The 20,250-nt window shown below is 41.2% G+C and overlaps 1 protein-coding gene across 4 annotated transcripts in view; it reads right to left on the minus strand.

Annotated features, from left to right (window-relative positions):
- Window positions 1–170: 170 nt before the first annotated feature.
- The window catches only part of PITPNM3 (PITPNM family member 3), an 89,144-nt gene continuing 69,064 nt past the window's right edge, over window positions 171–20,250 (minus strand). For all 4 annotated transcript variants that reach the window (XM_069874205.1, XM_069874206.1, XM_069874204.1 and 1 more), the window contains 10 exons: window positions 16,773–16,943; window positions 10,471–10,665; window positions 9,583–9,731; window positions 6,843–6,959; window positions 6,078–6,194; window positions 4,844–4,992; window positions 4,108–4,257; window positions 3,141–3,324; window positions 2,628–2,756; window positions 171–2,239 (listed from right to left, as the gene is read on the minus strand). In XM_069874205.1, the coding sequence (XP_069730306.1) occupies window positions 1,931–2,239; window positions 2,628–2,756; window positions 3,141–3,324; window positions 4,108–4,257; window positions 4,844–4,992; window positions 6,078–6,194; window positions 6,843–6,959; window positions 9,583–9,731; window positions 10,471–10,665; window positions 16,773–16,943 (1,670 nt within the window). In that variant the 3' untranslated portion in view covers window positions 171–1,930. The remainder of the gene's footprint in view (window positions 2,240–2,627; window positions 2,757–3,140; window positions 3,325–4,107; window positions 4,258–4,843; window positions 4,993–6,077; window positions 6,195–6,842; window positions 6,960–9,582; window positions 9,732–10,470; window positions 10,666–16,772; window positions 16,944–20,250) is intronic.

A 20,250-nucleotide genomic window follows, 5' to 3' on the forward strand; every position in this document is an offset into this window, starting at 1 on the left:
TAGTTTGTGGATATTTCTCATGTAGTTTTTGTGAGCTGGCTGACTTGGCAAGAGAGCATAAAAGCCCAGCCCTTCGTGAAGCAGCCACCTGCTCCCAGCAAGTCTGAGCTACCAGACTTTTAAAATCTTTGCTGAATCTCCAGTAAAGATTACCCCTTCTCTTAAAGGAAGCACTGTGAGAAATTACTGATCCTTCAGGAAGTTTGAAATAGGTAACTGACAGTCTTCCCAATAAACCAAAGATCTCCATTCATAAGCTACTTTGCTGTCTTTTGAGGCAAAGCCCACATCACCGTGCCCTTCAAAACACACACTGAAGCCTTTGGGTGAATAGGGAGCACAGACTGAGGTTTACTTCTGCATTTGTTTGTTCTACATGTCAACTTTCAAAATCATTAACCAACAGACTTGCTGAGAGACTGTTCCTGCTCTAATTACAGACTAGGAAAACCTGAAAGAAAGGGGTGGAGATGAGGGGAAGGCACAACACCCTCCACCCCAACTGCCTGAAACTAAAAACAAACGAACAAACCTGAAAAATAAATCTCCTACTGACTTTAAGTTTCCTCAGTGTCAATAGTCTGGTTTTAACGTCTAAAGAAAAGAGGTTTTATGTGCACTTGTAACTTCATTGCAGGTTTCAAAACGTGCTTGAATCATGAAAGTTCTCTTGGTGAATTTAGTGCAGTGGAAGAATCTGCATGAAGAATCTGCAAACTGCTGCTATGTTTAACTACTACACTCCAGAAATATTACCCCTTAGGGAAAATTTCCCACTTTTCTTCTATTGAATTCACTGAGAGATCTGAGAGATATTTAAATCAGTAGGAAAACATCTATTTGGCACCTGCAATTTGTCGTGTCCATTTTTTGAAGCTCAAATGCTGTAACTCTGATTGCTACAGATTGTCTTAACACAGCAGTTGCTATAAAGCACGAGATGGTGAACAATTTACCCATAGGAATTCCATTGCTTTTTTTTTTCTCCTCCAGTTTAAAGATTCTAGTTAGAATAATGACAAAAGCGATTACTCTAAAGTTTGCAGATCCCTTAGTAAAAGGATGCCTGTTAGCTTACCATCTGAGGTTCTGTCTTGGACTGAGATGGTCAGAGTCATCTCCTCACTTGGAGTAGTCCCCACGTTTCTGCACAGTCACCAAGTTCCACAAAACAATGTGATTTTTGTATACTCACACGTTACTTCGTATACAGCAACACTTACTGCTTCAAACTGCAGCAGACACATTTATTTCTAACATGAAGTTTATACGATTTGGTTCATAAGTGGTGCTCTTCCATTTACTTGATGTCCAGCACCTCGAACACGAGTGCCCACGTTGGGGTCTGTTGACCAATACTGTGAGCTGAAAGGAAACCTTGCACTTAAGTCACCCAAAAAGCATCTTGCTGTACAAATCCTCATCACCCTTATTGTAGTTCCCACCTCTGCTTCCTTCGCAAGTGTATCACTATGGAAAGTGAAGTGGAAAGAGGTGCAACTATTTAATGTTTAAAGTGTAAACCTTCTCTGTAACCTGCAGGACCTGCTGTTTATCCTGTTTTGGGTGCAGCTAGTTAGCTGATACCACAATTCCTCCTCCTTCTGAGTAAAATCAGCCTGTTACAGCTTTTTCTCTTATTGCACATTTTATTATATCTATTGTAAAAAATAACCAAAGATATTTCCTGTTGCTGTGATGTTATAAGCACTTGCGATAGTTTTAGATAGTTTCAAAACTTCCCAATAAACACGAGGAGGAACAGACTGGAAGTTCCCCGGTTGCTGTAAGAAGGCAGATTCCAGAGCAGGGAAGACTCCGTGGTACAGGTTCCCCTCTATATTTCTTAGTTGAAGCTGCCTAAATATTATCTTTGAGGCGTGCCTACGAGTTATACGGGCTGCGCCCAAGCTCTGTATCCCCAAGCTTCCTAGGGGACAGATTCAAATTTGTGAATTCCCCCTCGAACCCAAGCAATGGAGGGCAAATGCCTGTCGTGATCTTTGTCTGATTCAGGCTGGCTCTGGGCACGCTCTGGCTTGGGGTTCGAAGAAGGTGGGTCAGGTTGCTGTACAGACATAGTCCTGCGGAGATGGTTTCTCTTGCGCAAAAACTCAGGTTGGGAGTGGAGGCCGAAGCTGCCTTTTCTCAAGATCATCCGGGAGTTGTTCTTTTTGGGTCGTGAATGGAGACTGAACTCCAGGGAGGCCAAGTGGGCTGCATAACCTTCACTGAGGAACTGAAATAGGAAGGAAACAAAGGGAGTAACAAATTACTGCTGCCTTGACTAATGAGCTCTAAGAAGAACTAAATTTCTGCTTTTGCCAGGTACCCAGAGAGCACCAATCCTCCTCTCCCCTCGTTCTGTGTCCAGTGACCTGTTCCATTTTTCCATTCAGCAATGTGACACAAGCGCTTGCTAATACAAACTACGACCACTCAACTCTCTTCACTGTTCACCCCACCAGAAAATGCCCCATCTGACACCAAAAGTGGCCTTCTTTCTCTTTCTTAGAAACATCGTCTCTGCTCTTTCTTTCATGTGTGTGTGTTCGCACCTGTATCCAGACACGTGCATCTCCTTGCTCCCCACAGGGCTCCCCGACTGAGAAGCGAGAGTTACTTACTTGACACTGCGCTTGGTATTTTTTTGTTGGTCGTCCAACTATGTAGATCTGGGATGGCGACAGAGCCAAGACATTGTACACAGAAATATCCTTCATGGAACCATATGCGGCACAGATTTTGATGTGGCACTGAAACAAATATTACTTCCAAAGTGAATGCTCTATTGAACACCACGCAGTACAAGGATGGCACCGTTTATGCAATAAAGCAGCAGATGAGTTCACTGTTAACCTCACTCCATAAACACGGAAAGCTAAATCTGTCTGCCTACATGCCACTAAGAACTACAGATGTGCACACTTGTGCACAGTTCATTTATTTGTCATGCCAGGAGGCCTCTTGGGATGTTTTCTCAGCCTTTCTTGCCCTTTAAAAAGTGAGAAAAGAAATGAGGAATGGCAAAAAGACTGTGATGGCCAGTGAGATTTACTCAGAAAGAAGGGAGATCTCTAACTTTACTGAATTACATTCTCTGGAAATAGATTCTAAGGCTATAAACAAGTTTCTAGTACCTCTTGCATGAGATTCCGGAGAAAAATGGTCTTTTGTCGCAGTGGGTCATGAACAAGTCCATCTGAGAAGAAGATCATCCCTTGTGGGAAGTTGTGTTGAGACAACCATGAAACCACTCGCTGTTTTTGCATATCTGGACGGCCAGTAATATAGATGATCAGATATCCCAGGTCCTGCCAATGCCTGTCAGAAAAAGCAGGTAAATTATGTAGGTGCAGAAAGAGAAACAATACTCAGCTTTTCCTTGCTCAGCACAGACCCAATCAGAAGTTGGACGCTATCCTTCAACAAGTGGAAAGCAGCATGCCGAAGTCTCTACTCCTATTGAGGAATTAAGTAATAATGTCTACATCTTGAGAGAGAAGCAAGAAAGATCCTTATACAATATGTTATATAAAATATGAAAGCTATTTAAAAATATATTTAGAATAGACCTTGCTACATATCAAGTTCTGCTGTCTTCGAAACCTTTAATGTGATTTCCTGCCATTTCAGCTGTATTGCTATGCAAATTCCAAAATGAGAGCTGTATTTCCCTGTCTGGCGTGACATGAATTGACTTGCAAGAATGGATTAAAAGGTCTTTTAATTCTTTCTCTAAAAAAACACTCTTGCATTCATGGCACTTCATATTTTTGAAGCAGAAGCACGTCCTTTTTTGAAGCTAGTGAAAACTAAGTATGCTCTTTGCTACTCACAGTAACATATGGAATCATTGTTATTTCACTTTAAGGCCATATATCCAAGAAGCAACTTTTAATCTTTGTGCAACTTAGAATACAACTTCCAAAGCAAATCACAGTATTCTAAGATTCCTCTGAAAATCAGGCAGACCTGCACAGAATCCTGGCCTTCAAAGAACTGTTGTTTATCCAGTAAAAAAACCTCTTCTTCCCTCTTCCTCCCTATTGTGTTCAAACAGAAAAACTGGAGATTTAAAAAGCCAAGTGCTCAAACCCCACTTACCTGACAACATCCACAGCCCCAGCTCGGACTTTGGGGTCACTTCCCATAATTGAAACGCTGGCTGCGAACGAGCCGTCAATGCTGAACACAACGCACTCCATCCCTCGGGGAAGCACCGTCAGGTAACTTGCGGCACTGCTCTGGTCCCCTCTGCACAGTCAAAGCAATAAATACATTTAAAAAGCAAAATGTCAGATTGTATATTCTGCACGTTCTAGTTAATACCCGAGATGGGATCTGTCTGGATCTGCAGCTTCAAAATGCGCTGTCAAATAGGGCTTCTGATTTCAGTCCTATGCGGGGTAATTAAAACTTAAACTTTTAGGAAATAGCTTTCCAAAGAGAAATTTAGAAGCTAACTTTAATTAAAGAACTCACATGTGTATAAATATCTAGAGAATTAGGAAACAAAACAGCACAAGTCATACATTCTTGCCACAAGAAGACTGATTACAGTCCTTCAGTCCCCATATTTTGCAAGGCCAAGTGCTCCTAAACTGAATTGCACTGAGGATTTGCGCTGCAGCAGGGATAAATCCATTGGCCTGGCCACCTCCCAACTGGCCAGTACCGAATGATCAGTGTTTCAAATTTAAGCTGACAACACAGTGACAAGACCTAGAAAAAAATAACTAACTGACCACAATCTTCCTCTGCACTCCCTTCAATTTTACACAGCTCGGTGTCTTCCTGATCACAACCCATCCCAGCTGTAGTTCCAGTGTGGAGCTATTACCTGACCACCATTTTGATGGGATACACACCAACTCGCAGTCTCTTCTGCTTGGGTATGTTGTAAGATATCCGGCCACTGCTGTTGGATATCTCTGTGTCAAAGTACACCCACCTACCCGAAGATGGTTCGGTCATTATGAAGATATCGACCTGCAAAACCAACACAGCAGTCATAGAACCAAAGAATGGTTTGGGTTGGAAGGAACCTTAAAGATCCTCCGGTGTGATAGTAGGCAACACATCCACTCTTTACAAGGCCTGCCAAGGCCAACGGCATCTTGGCTTGTATCAGGAACAGCGTGGCCAGCAGGTCCAGGGAGGTTATTCTCCATTTGGACTCAGCACTGGTGAGACCGCTCCTTGAATCCTGCGTTCAGTTCTGGGCCCCTCACCACAAGAAGGATGTTGAGGCTCTGGAGCGAGTCCAGAGAAGAGCAACGAAGCTGGGGAAGGGGCTGGAGAACAGGCCTTATGAGGAACGACTGAGAGAACTAGGGGTGTTTAGCCTGGAGAAGAGGAGGCTGAGGGGAGACCTCATTGCTCTCTACAACTCCCTGAAAGGAGGTTGTGGAGAGGAGGGAGCTGGGCTCTTCTCCCAGGTTACAGGGGACAGGACGAGAGGGAATGGCCTCAAGATGCGCCAGGGAGGTTCAGGCTGGACATCAGGAAAAAATTTTTCATGGAAAGGGTCACTGGGCACTGGCAGAGGCTGCCCAGGGAGGGGGTTGAGTCCCCATTCCTGGAAGTAGTTAAAACACATTCACACATTCTAGAACTAATCTTTACTCTCCCATGCATAAGAGAAACAGCAGCCACCTAGCTTCTAGAATCTCTATTCCTTTATCTAGTTGGCTTACCTGGACAAGAGGATACACATTTCTCTTTTAGTGACTTGCCAACCACTACAGAATTCTTTTTTCCTCCTTGCTCAAAAAGTTAATTGTCTCCAGTAGGTGGTACAATTGGATGGCAGGTTCAGAAATCACTGCACAGCACGCTCATCATTAACCAGAGGAGACAGCTGGCATCCTCTGAGAAGAATGAGGGCTGGGAAAAAGGTCAGTTCTCAGGGAAGCCCACTTACAGCATATTTTTGCCAAAGCGGTGAAGGCTAGTGACATACCTCCCCTCGCGGTAAGGCCTTCTCTGTTACTATAAATATGTGGTACATTCAACCACTGTTTCTAGTAAAAGCTGGTTCAGGAAAATAAGGAAATCAATTACTCAGACTTTACCTTTTCACCTGTTAAAGCTACCATGTCCAGGGGTCCATACATAAAGCGCCCAACTAGTACTTGAGGACCATCTTCTGCTGCAATGACATCATTAGCTCGGTGATTAGCAGTCACGTTCTGAAATAAGAACAGAGGGTGGGAAGGAAGGTGTTTGCTTTTGTAACAAGGTTGCTGTCTCTTATGTTATTATGAACAGTGACACAGAAACACAGTCCTTGACAGTGCACCTCAGAGCACCAAGCGAAGCTACGTTACTGTTTCAGCTGGAGCCAGGTTTCCAGTAACCATCCGTTACTGGATTTTCTAGTGAGAGCGCCCAAAATGACCAAATAAGAGAGAACATTTAAGGGGATGCCAATAACTTTTCACTTCAAGTGGTGCCACAGATTCATGCGATTATGTGTAAGACATACGCATCTTGACATTCCTAACTGAAGAGTGAAGAAAATGTTTTTTTTCTTGAGTTACGAATTCACCTAACATCTAAGAAAAGAGATCAACCACCTCTTTGCTTAACTGAAACTTAAGGCCTTTCTGTTATTTAAAGAAAGAGATAGACTTTCTCCCAACATGCAGTGAGAAACCAAGAATAAATTGTTCCTATTCCCTAACCACTTATTTGTTTGTGTATGCATTACATTAACAGTTTTCAGCTCTTTGGTAATATCCAGTTACGTAAACTCATGCTTTGGGAGACCAAACTCCATTTAAATTCTCCCAAACCCACGTTCTACGGCTGCCATATATACTCAGATTAATACTCACTCTCAATTTGACATGTGTCCTTTTGCGTAGCCATTTTTCTCGTTGATTGGATGGACTTAGTGTTGCTGGATCCAGGTTGTCATTCTCCTTGAAATTTACATTTTCATACCTCATCACCTGAAATTATATATTTTGATAAACACTGTGTGGTCTGGGGAGTCCTGGTACTTGGCAAAGAAAGAAGTACACTGCTGCCCCAGCTGAATGACACTGTAGAGCCACAAGCACAATGAAAGCAGAAGGAGGTACAGGTCATATGTTCACATTAATTGCACAGAAAATAAACTGCTTCCATTCACAACAAGCACGTTGACTGCTCATGGTCTGCAATGTCAGTAAAGTGGCTTAAAACCACAGAATTGGTTTTTTAACGTCCTTTGTGGGACTCCTGACCCCACCTGTATTGATTTTCTTTACATACACCCAGACAGAACAGCTCTTACCACCTTTTGGATATCACTCGCAGCTGCAGTAGGTGATAGGCTCAGGATTTAGGTTGTGGCTAGTAGTATAAGTAGAGCATAACTTGTGAACGTGCAGAGCCCTACACATTCTCGCAGCCTAAGTATCACCCACTTACCAAGAAACTTGCACGTCCAACTCAGATTTCAGGACACAACAGAGATTTCAGCATCTGGGTCATGCCTTGTGTCAAATGAAAGCAAGATTTCTGCCTTACTGAAATCTGTGGGTTGCATCCTAGGATCATGGCTAGCGTGAGGCTCCTTCATTTTGAACGAGAAATAGCTCTGTCCCTTTCACAAGCTAGCAGAAAATTACACTGGAGGAGTGGCCTAGAATCATTTTGAAAGATGTCACATATTAAGTCCCTTGAGTAAAATCCTGCTGCATTCAGGCTTAGCAAAGCAGCTGGCTTGCAACAAATCATAGTATGAAAGGTCAGTGTGTTTTTTAACAAAATGGCTTAAATTCTGTTCCCTGGAGGTCGTGTGCAGCAACTATATGTGCCCACTGGGCACTCACGAGCCATTAGCCTTAATATTAACCCCCAGCAAGGGCAGAACGTCCAGACTCTGCTGGAACTAACCAGGCCTTTATGGAGCCACACACTGCTTTACAGGCACGTTCCAAATGCTTGAAGGGCTTATTAAATCCTAAAAGCACATACAAGGCTAAGTAAGACACAGAAATGAAAGGGATACCAAGTAGAATAAGGCAGGAATAATTGCTAACAGACAGCTGGGCTCAGGGATGCATTCGAAAGAAAAGATGAGGGAATGTTCTGATGCACTGAAGGCAAAAAATCATCCTGAGAGAGAAAACAAGATTATAAGAGCTGTAATTGAGCTGCAAAGGAGAGGAGAAGCATCTATGTACAATTATTTAGGGCCCCTAAACAGAAAAAACAGAGCTTTGCATCCTGTTACTTCATGTAGAAACCTCTCCTCTACTTTGGCATAAGCATCAGATAAGATTCCTGCTCTGGAGTCTGTTCTCATTCATGGAAAATCTCTTCAGCAACTTCTGCTTTGCTTTGCTTATGGTGATGCTAGTTATAAATAAAAGTTTAATAATACATTTTGCCTGGAATCAGATATACTAAAGGATGCTCTGAAAGGACACTAAGAGGTTGAAGGAGTCCTAGAATTTAATCAACTGAAAAAAGCAATCAAAAACTCTGCAAGTGGTCTGGCTACCAGACAGATTGACTGCTGCACACTCCACTCACAACCTGTGTGTGAAAATGGGGGCTCGATATCACCACACACCGTGACTCTGCAGCAGGTCTGGAAGGGAGGGAACTCAGCCACGGGGTTTCCACTCCCACAGGCTCCCAGGTGAACCTCCAGGGAACTAACATCATTCACACCAGCAGGTGGAGGGAAGTCAACACTCAGAGACCAGCTATAAGGAGTTACGAGAGAGGCAGGCACACTGACATCTGCAATGCGATTTAACGAATAAAAGTCACTGTGCAGTTTTCTGCATTATTCTCTCCACTGTTTGCCTGGCAGCAGCTGTTTCATCATTTACTACATGTAAAAAACACACTGATTCTTGGGTTAATCCAAACAAAACTGCTTGTGACTGGCTTTTAGGTGAGGGTCGCTTTGGATCTTGGACACCTATCCTGCAGGTTTCAGTTGAACACCACTTTAATTTTTTCTACCCTAGGTGTTATTTCTCAGCCTCACCTCTTTTCTCTAGAGGTCAGAACACTGCATTATCCCTAAGACACTGCGAGCTGCTGTCTAATTATGGACACAGTAGGAACAAGAGACCCATCATATGACTCAGAAATAGATTCTGAGGAGACAGTACACACAATGCCTCGAAACACTCTAGTGCAGTCACAGAAGGGACTTGATTTTCTTATGGGAGCAGTACTTTCAAAGTGCTGTTCTATTATGAAACGTATGCTTAAAAGTTTGATATTTAGAAGGGAAATACATCGTTAAGTAAGGCTGGAGATAGCCTATCCCTTCAAAAACATGAGGGAATTTACACATAACGCAGGGTTAAAGTGATGTGGGGCAAGGGATGGCGTGACAGAGCATTGTCCCTAGTTACACAGTCATTAGTAACAACAGTGGGCTCTCTGTCCCCTTTACCTCGCCAATAAATGCACATCTGTCCTTCCTACAACCAGTTGTAGGTGATGCAACCACAGCTAGCCATCTAACTGAACTGAAGATTAAAAGACTTATCACCCTTGAAAGATGCGATTTAACAATCATGAGGCTATTCGTTGCAGAGAAAAAATAAAATGATCAATGACCTGTCTTAAAATGAAGGCCACAACATCTGTTGACTCCCAGTAGCTGGCATGGAAGAGATGTGGCAGGGCCACGGTTGGAAAGGCTGTCAGCACATCTGGACAATACAAGGAGTAATCTATTCGTTTTGTTCCCCACCACTTTGCGGTAACTACAAAAAAAAAAACAGAACAGCATCACATTTCTGTATGGTATCTTCTTAATGAATCTCTTGCTGCTTTTATGTTTAAGCTACATAATTGAATGAAGTCTTCTGCTTTTTTAATCTTGACATTTAGAGTCTGTTAAAGTTCTCTCTCAAACATGGAACATTGCTTTCACTGACTCTTAAATGTCTGAAATCTAAACGATTCTATTGGGTCCAAGTGTCAGGAAGCAGAAATCACCTCAGCATGATTCCCACTGTTTCCTAGTCCATGGAGAATCTACAGTGAAAGACTCACACTTCTACTGTCACATTACAGAGTAAGAATTTTACATATTTCCCAAATAGTGAACAGAATACTGATATACGACTATAGCCCATAACAGGACAATATTATGATTTAGAGCACTTTTAGCTATGGGTAACAAATCTGACCTATTAATATTTCTTCATGCCTGGAACATACTTCTAAACCCTGTTAGTATGAAACCCTTAATGACTATTTATAAAGTGGCATCTTAATATAGAACTGTGACCTCACTTGTATTACATTATCGACTTAATCCCAAACAGAAGAGGAAGCTAAATTGTGTTATTTGGAATTGCAGCAACGTAGGCTGTTCTCATTCTCCCCAAATTTCTAAGCAGGTAGTTTTCCTTTTTGCAATTAACATTTCCACAGACACGGTGTGGAAGGAAAGGTTGTTGCCTTATCAGACAGCACACGGCACCAGGCTTCACTCACTGTTGGTGAGGTATGCGGATGGTAAGCTTTCTGTTGACCCTGAGTTCTCGCTGTTGGTGCTGGCCAAGCTCAACTTTCTCGTTTTCCCTTGTGGTTGATCAGATGCATTTGGAGATCCAGGACTCTCCTGAGAGAAAGGTATGTTCAAAGAGCTGTTCTCAAGGAACAGAGCACTGTGGCTGTGGAGAGCATCACCTGCAGGTTACAGAACACAATAATAGGGAAAAAAAACCAATGGGATGAACAACACGGCTTTGAAACTAGTGTCTCTGCGTGTGTATGTTTTCATTTATTATTTTATAGTACGGAGCTAATGAGCGTTTTCCTGAATAGTATCAGATTTAATGACCATGGATGAAACTCTTCAGAGTGAGGATGACAGCATGAGACAGCACGACTGAATGGAGAATTTATACCCTACTGCCATCAAAATGGCAGCTGGTGCTTTTGGCCAACATCTTCCAAACCAGGTAGTGATGTTTGGAAGCTATTTTACATCACAATAAACCCTTCACTTTTTCAGTTCATTCTCTGACAAGAGCTACACAGCTCTGGGAGTCTGTGATACTTCTCTTGTTCTCTTCCTGACATGAGCAAAATGACTTCAGAAAGAGAGCCCTCAGCAAGCCTGCACACTGGTTTCTTTTTTTCCCAAATGGAACAGAATTCTCATTTATGCATGCCACTCTGACAGATGAGCTACGGGCCGTGGCTAACACATCTGCTTAAGGAAAGAAAACACAGCCTTCCTTCTGAGGCATTCTGAAACAGGTAAGAACAGAAAAGCATTACTGATAATTTTGCTTGAAGCAGCATTCACATCCATTCTGTACCTTGGAAAGGCAGAACCTCAGCTGAGATACAGCAAAGTGTATAACAAAAGCAGCTGACACCTCCGTGGTGTTTTTTCAGAGAACAAACCTCTTGGAGAGATTAAAACAATGAACAAAAGAAAAAGGAGACCCAGTTCGATGCACACAACACAAAAGCAAAGCGGACAATCCTTGATGATGCATTGCTCTATTTCTGAGCTTATTTCAGTCCATTTCAGACAAACAATTGTAATCACGCTGTATTCATCTTTCATATGGTTTTGGGTAGTGGCCCACGTCATACAATTCTTTATGGAGCAGAGACCTGGAATAACTTTCTCTTCATCTTTTCAAGTCCTACCAAGTCTCAATGCCATGAATACTTCAATGGCACAGACAGGAGAACACAACAAGTTGATGCTTTTAAGAACACTATTCCTTAAAAGACCCACACTGGAAGCCTAAGTGTCTACATATTATTAAAAATCATAAAATATGTCACCATTAAATGAAAAGGAATAGCAGCACAGCTCTCTACAATCTCCTCCCTTCCAAAAACCAGACACGGCTAGAAAGCTTCTGGCTTGCTCTGACATAGGTCTGGATATCTCAGCTGCATGAGACATGACAAGGTGCTGCCCTGCAATTGAAACAAAGAAACAATTAAATTCTAACCCTTTGTGACTGGTATGTAGTTTGGGACAGAACATGTTCAACTGTAGTTTCCATGGGAACACACGCTTTGAATTTTCATTAAAGAAACTTCAGTGTACTGTCCTTTCAAAGGAATCTTGTTGATGCCATGCAGCAGGGAAAGCTCTGCATGGCTACAGAAAAGCTTGCTGGAGGTGAAAAGAATGGAAGGATAATTTTATTATCCTATCCCTTGCCTCAGGCAATCTATATAGACTCCAATACAGACAACTGACAAGAAAACACAGTGCTGCTTTCCTATTACCTAACTCACAAAATGAGGAAGTTATTATTCACTTTTTGTATTGAAAGAAGCAGCACAAAAAAATAAAAGGTCTGATTCTATGTCACTCTACGGCATCTGGTCCGTCTGACAACAGACCTCAAATCATGGGGCCTAAAACATCACAGCAAATCATTCCACTGAAGAGAGAAGCAGAATCCAGACATAAGCAGTGAGGACGAGGGAAGCTGCCAAATTGCACCCCATTAGGGGTCCCTCTGAATTAGAACCTTGATCCAATCACCAATCAACAGGGATTCCACAGAAGAAGGTGCAATTAATCCCACATGACAGCTGTATCTCCATGAAGTGCTCAGGATTGGCAGTGTTCTGACGTATTCTTTCTGCTTCCCCTTCCAAAATATTCACTGAAATACAAAGGCTGTGCTTTTAAAAGAAATGTTCTGCTTCTGAATTGTTGTTACTCTGCAGAAACAGTCCGAAATTGCCTCTAATCTAATCCTTCCTCGCCTGTTATAATTTTCCAAGAGTCTTGGTTTTTCATTCCCACTGAAGTGGAGATGGAGAGACAAGTAAAAATAATAACTCTGCACAGAAGGGAAAACATGTTGTCAGCCAATAGATCTATTTGCCTTTTCCATATTATCAACTAGCTTGAGACCAGCTTGGTAAGGGGTCTGGCACCTCAAAACCCGCTGTTTATTTTGTAATACTGTTATCCTAAGCTGACTAACCCTCCTCTCTATGGAGAGATCAAATCAATAAAATGGAAGGCATTTCTGACAGTTTTTTCTCTCCTATTTCCTGAATTAACTTTGTTTTAAAAAGCTGGGGCAGCCTACCTTCATCTCTGTAGGTCAGGTCTTTGTTGAATTGTAAAGGAGGACAGGGAGTACCAGTTAGGCAGAAATAAATACATGTCATACTATTCTTTCTAAAAGGCCAGTGCTCAGCTTTAGACTTAGGACAGTCTCTATGCATAATTCTTCAATTTAAATAACTGAAATGGGTACTTTCCACCCAAAACAACCTTTTTCATGGCTCTGAGGGTCACTAAAGTTTCTTATCATTTATTCTACTAATACAAATTTACTATTAGGCTTGATAAGAAATAAAATAAAGGCAGATCATTTTACAGAATATCACATCTTCCTCAAGACACATTAACCATGTCCTGACAAAACTAACATCACTTTATCTTATGCACATACAACTGATGAAGTACTGTGCTTTTAGACCTTATTTTCTAGCTCTCCATAATGAAGCAGACCATAATGAAGCAACCATAGTCTGGCCTGGTACCCCTGCACATTCTCTATAAATAAAGCATTGTAAGAGAAAATTTTGGCAATCCTTTCAGTTGTGCTGCAAAGTAAAATGTGAGGCAGAACCTCAAACCATAAAGAAGATTACGATTCTGCTACATCAAATGTCTAAAAAGTAGGATAGGTTGAAACCAGGTGTTAATAAATAATACACAAAGATCACATTTTTAACCCCAAAGTAGATAAAATGCATCATGCCATAAGCAGCAAAGACAATAAAAAAAGGAATTTAATCCCACACATTAGTAAGTGTCAAAAGACATGACTGGTGGTAGATCAGGGACCCGTCACAAAGCTAAGGCTCACTTATAATAGCTACGAAAGCACTTTGATTATGAAATGTCAACGAGACAGCAGCTGAGAAAGCTACTGTTTAATAAAAGGTCAAGACAGCATGGCTTTCTCTGGGCTGCAACATAAGCTGAACTTTGTACCCTGCCCTGATAGTAAGAAAACCCACCAATTACTAAATCACATCTTTCTCCGAACCATTATCTACTGCTATGTCTTCTGTCAGCACTCAGCATAGATGAGAGTCATGGAGATAAATGTTTTCTCCACCTGCTCTGTATGTCTGGCAGTGCTTGGCATGCAGTTTCTTTTACTGTCACTCACCTATATATCACAGCAGCATGAAGGAAATATGCCCTGAAGTGGTGATTTCTGAAAAAGCGGGACGTATTTTGTGATTATTTCCATTCTATCCAGTGCATAGGTCGAAGATATCTCAGATATTAAACTTAATCTTTGCTAATTCTTCCTTCTCTTTGTATATAATTTATTGACTGTTCTGTGCATTAAGAATACTGAATTTAAATCACGCCTCAAAAAATTTTCTTTCATTAAGGTATTCTATCAATAGCCTAATGCCATCACATCTACATCATGATTTGTATCACCAGGAGATACAGTGGCAACTGAACACATAACTGACAGAAAGAGGAATAATTCTCTGTGCAGGTTAATCCTCTGTGCTGGTCAAAATGAAGCCTGGTAAGAGTCAGCCTTCATCACCACTCTTAATAGATCAATCCATCACACACAAACAATACCCCATTACTACAACTGAATGACCTTGGGGTCAGACTTAGTGATAAGTATCGATGCCTGCTGGATGCAAAGAGCAATCATCTAGATAAACATGTGCCCTGCTCTTTAAGTCCTAGCATTTAAGTCTCAGGTGTTTCCTGAATCTCAAAGGAAAAAGTAAATTTGATAAACTAAAAGCTTCAAGATAAACCCTATGCACAGAGCAGCTGGTTCCAAGAGCTCAGTTCGATTGCCAGGAACGGAAAGACAGCTATAGAAATCCCGACCTCCCCCAGTTTTCCTCATATTCTCCATCCTGTGTTATCACTGAACCATTCCTATGAATCATATGGTGAAATTCTCTTCTAGCAGTTCTTTTTTTTTCACGTGTCTTCCACATCAAGACTTTTTTTCCACAGAGGCAGCCATCAGGAATGTCAGGCAGACAATAGAATCATTCTTAGTTTAATCATCAGTTCTTATGAGAACAGGAACACAGAATGAGAATGTTCAATGACAAGAAACATTACCAGAAAAGGCTGTTTGGGGCAGTGCATAATAATTAGAGGTCAGTGTAACTACATCTCATCAAAACTGATTTGTAAAGTGCTATTCTAGCTGACACCACGAATGCTCTCATTTTAAGAAATACTTTCACAAGCCCAGGTGTCAGAGAACAGAGAAAAAAAATTACACAGTCACTACAATTAATTTGCTGTGAATGAAGAATCTTAAATTCCAAAAGGATCTCAAAGCATTTGCATTTAAATGAGAGGATTTCACATTCAGTGAAATACAACAGAGCTTAGGTGTAAAGCACAGCAATGATTTAACTCGGAACAGAGGTTTAAATACGCAACTACACCATGGAACACTTGCTGATCATTAGCACTCAGGAATTTTTATTTCACAATACATCCAACAGACAGGGTTTTCCAGATTCACATGCTCTGCAGCGGAATCTTGTGACCCAGAGACTTAGATGAACTCAAAAGGGACACCAGTTGTTCCCAAATCACTTTTAAAACCTCTGCTTCAAGAGACACTTTATCTGAAGGGTTTACTTTAACGCAACAGAACTGGTGAAATGCACCCACGCAACGTTTTCCATTTGAAAATCAGCCAAAGGGACAGAGCACGTATTCCCTAGTTTGGACTGTCCCTCACCTTAGACAGTCAATTCCTGAGGAACAGCCACATGTTTCAGTGAAGACAACACCTAGAAACAAACCTTCTGCAACTCAATCAACTGTTGCTTTTCAAACATTGACTTAATCTGATTCAAACTGATTGGAATCCAACATACACCATATTTGAGCAGATAAAACAAAGGAGTTGTGTGAGTCCTACTGTGCAGAACAGGTTGCCAATGATATGATTCTCCTAGCTCCAATGAACAAAAAGCACTTCTATTTTACTATATTAACTTCCAACCTTAAGCTCTGAATCCTGATAAGCCTTTTGAAATCCCCTGCTGAGGCTTGAGTTCATGTCTGAATCTCTAGCGAAAATAATAAATCTAACATGCATGCATGTACAGATACACACTCATCAACTCTTCTTTTTTGCATAATATAACAAGTCAAGATCCTTCACACCTATATTATTTTACCTCATTTTCTATAAAGTTAAAATAGCATAATTCCTTCTACTAGCACCTTGCTTATCCACACCTTCCCTTTCCTCCTCACAAATCAGTCTATTTCTGGTTTTTTTCCTAGATTCAAACATTTATTACCCAATACTGCTACTGTTTAGTAGCCAACATGGGAAAAGAGCAATCAAAAAACAATATGCCCAGTGCTCTGATTTATCCTAGCAGATATCCATAATAAAACAACCACAAGTGACCAAGAGAAGCAGCATTTGAAGATCTAGGCAAAGGTCAACTAGTAGTAAAAATAAAGCATTTCAAATGATAGTCAGAGACGTGGAAGTGACGCTTCGGCTAGAACAGTGGTATCACCTTCTAAGCCCTCTTCAACCTAACCGGTATCACAAAGCTCACATATGAGAATAATTTTTCCTTTGTGATCTTCTTTGGTTCCACCCTTGCTAAATATGCCCGTGCCGTTCTGTCCCAGACAACTTGTTTTCAGCGTGTTAGCACAGCGGTATTTCAAACCCTCTTGAGCTGTGTAAGGAGAGAATGCTTAAGAGTACAACAGGTAAGAAGAGCTATGATAATCAGCACTGTACCTAATTGGTGAGATCTTCCATCCCCAAGTGGGTATCTCTGGTACCGTGGGACACTGAATGGAGGCAGGAGATGGAATCTTTTCTCCAGCAGTGGTTCAAGTCTGCAGGCAGAGGGGTCAGCAGAGTGAAAGAAACTGTACACTTGGCTGCAGGCTGGGCGGATCTGGCATACTTGGATGAGAATGAGACAGAAAAAGAGAGTTCAGTATTGCCCCTTTATCATTTTCAAGGAGTCTATACAGAAACATGGTTAACACAGTCGTCTTCTCCGAACTAGCGTACATCTGGCCACAAGAAATTTAACTAAATTGTTTGCTATTTGATATGTAAAGCACACCTCACTGCAAAGGAGTTTACAGAGACATCACAATCCAAGATACAGGCATGTAGCAGATGTGATAACCAACCAGAGAAAGACAGAAGTAAGGAATAAGAAGTTTAAAAATCTTGTAAATGTATTATTGAGCATTACAGCTATAACACTCAGCACTTCAAATATTTACCAGCAAAATGGTTTGATGTGCCTGTTACATCCAGAGGACTTAAATCTAGGTGACAGGAGGAGCAGGTAGGTGACAGAAAGCACTGCAGTTGCTGAAGTCACCTTATGGAAGCTAATGTATGGAAATGTACAGCCACACTGTAACAGCAAAGCAACATTGTTGAAGGTGTGCAGCTCCTGAGGTTCTGGGGCTGCAAGTGTAAATACAAATCTGAAAATCACTTACTCAGCTCATAAGGCATTCTTTTGACGAAACACACAGCACCAAAGCACCCCTTACACTCAGATGGGTGACCACACAAGACTAAGGTCTGTAAAACTGTCATTGTAGTCACTTCTCACCACACCACCCCTCAATCACACCGAGTCTTGCCAGCAAAAGCAAATCAATTCATTGTAGGCTCACTAAAGTTAGTATGGCTTGCACAGTACTGCCACTATGTGTTTCAGCAGTCAGGTTATTAACCACAAGAGTAAAGGAATAACTAAAGTATTTATAAGATCCGTTTGGGAATATGTTTTCCCCTTGTGAACTCCATGCAAGCAAGGCAGTTTCAAACCTGCTGTGCTACGCAATAAGCCCTGAAAGTTCTTTTGGTAGGATTTCTATTTCCTTGTGGTGGTAATAAAAACCTGGTTACGTGTATGATGTTTTTTCTAAGAAGACATGTTTGGTACGGCATTGTTCCCATGAACAAGCCGAATACACACTTAACTGGAAACCCTGAAGAAAGATATTAGTTTTAATATAAGGTGTCATGGAATATTAGATCTAACGGAGTCTACCCTAAGTGACATCTCTCATTAGAGCACCCATCATGGAATTAAAAAAAACAAACAATAATCCAAACCACGCTACTTGGGTTCATTCTCATTTTCAAGAGCAACACTCAAGATATTTGTACATAAGGAAAACTACAATGAGTACACTTGATGCTGCACATCTTCCTCTGCTGCAGTCACAGTCACTAAGATACCGCAGTAAATACTACATTTCTGCAGGTTCCCTCATGTTGCTGGAATGACTCTAAAAATTCATGTTCTGGTGCTTGCTGCTATGAACAGTATACAGGAACAAATCTTGATATCGACTATGTTTATGTTATCAAGTTCTAAGCTTAAAAGATTGATACTGAGTTGTGATGGCAGCACTGCTGTACGCAAGTCAGAGGAATACTCTGTTTTATTCTGTTCTATATGAATGTTTGTTCCACAAAGGCTCCAGCACAGGCACACGTTTTCTTCTCAAACTAGTTAAGACAATAACTGATCATAGCAAAAACCTTCTCAAGATACTTTGCATACGATGATGAATCACATCCTTGGTGACCACTTCATTGCATGTGCTCCATGCCAAACTGTCTAGGAGACTTATCTTCGTGTCATGAAGATGTCAATACTCATAATCCCTCAAGAAAACCTCTGGGACACATCTTCCAATAAGAATATAACCATATATGATCCAGTTCTGCCAAACCATGAACGTTTTTCCTCTTCGGAGATGCAGTGTGCATTGTATATTGTACTCACCAATTCATTCTGAGGATGGTACAGCATCTCTTTAAGTCAGCAGGATTTTTGTGACACAAAGCAAACAATGTGGGTGTCTTTGGGGGTATTAAGTGAATCTTTGTAGGTTGTTTACTCCCTCCTCCAAGCTCTCTCTTTTAAGATCCATATCAGTGGCAATTACCAGGTTTCTAGCTGCAGCATAACCCAAACCTACTTTTGATGTCTGTTGTGTGTTCATTTTTCTAGATGGGGCGCCCCTATGCATCAATCAGCACACCCAGCAGCAGATGAAAAGAAAGTCGGGGATAATAAGACCGTTTGCTGAGGACACTATAGTATCTTTTCCCTTGACCACTACCAAATAAATAGGAGCTTCATGCCACCTTAGCCCCTTTCCCACCATTATATGCAAAACTCATGGTCTGTGAGATGCTTCGGTGAAGTGTCTTTTCACAGTTCTCTGGGAACCACTATCAAGTTCTCTTTTTTTCTTAATATAGTCTCCAAGTAGGGTAAAAAATGCACCCATCAGTTTATTTTGCTATGAAAACTGAATAAATCCTCCCATGTATTCCAGTTAATTGCAGAATTAACAGAGAACAAGATGGGAAACACCAGCAAGACTGCAAAGATCCAGGACTATTTTTGACGGCTTTCTTCAAGGTCTATTTTGTTCTTAGTATTGCCAGAAAAAATGGAGACAGGTCACCTGCATGAGAGCATTTAAGCATAGCAGAAATCAATTCTTTGCAAGGGAATTGTAAGTCTCCTGCAGAGCCCAATTAGTGTGAAATATATTCTGTGAGGTAAAGCATTGCACTGTGTTATAATTAAAACCATATTTTGTCAAGCCTATAACTTTGATGTATGTATTTAGGGATCTAGCACTTAAAAAGTAAAAGCAGTAAACTGGGTATTATTCTGCTAAACTAGAGCTTCCTTCCCTACTGGGTAATATATTGGTTTGGTCTCTTTTTTTCATCGTGCTTAATATCAACTGTAAGAGGCAAACAGAAAGAAAGTGCTTAATGTAATTAAATCAGTTGCCTAATTGCAACTTCTAATACTCTTGTACAGAAACTTTTTCTGTATGTGCACAGAAGGCAGAGTCCAAGAAGGCCAGGAACACAAAGAGCAGAGTTATGAAAACTGTCAGCACAGGGCAAATTATGCTATTTGGTGGCAACAAGAAAGCGTGTCCTCTAAGTCATCTGCCGTTTTCATACCCATCTTGGCAGAGGAATATAGCATACTGTGTTCCAAAGGAGATTACTTCTGACTGCTGTGGTATTTAGCAGTATTACTTCCCAAGCTGATCATTGAGAGCAAGTGCAAAACACCCCAGCCCTCCAACTACCCTAAGGTAGAACAGTGCCACTGTTGATGTAACTAAATGCTCATGATATATTCAGAACTGTAAACAACACCGGCATTTTCATAGGCTAGCAAGTCTCTTCCAAGAAT

The sequence above is a fragment of the Phaenicophaeus curvirostris genome, chromosome 21 (genome assembly GCF_032191515.1).
Source record: "Phaenicophaeus curvirostris isolate KB17595 chromosome 21, BPBGC_Pcur_1.0, whole genome shotgun sequence".
In the NCBI taxonomy this organism is placed as follows: Eukaryota; Metazoa; Chordata; class Aves; order Cuculiformes; family Cuculidae; genus Phaenicophaeus; species Phaenicophaeus curvirostris.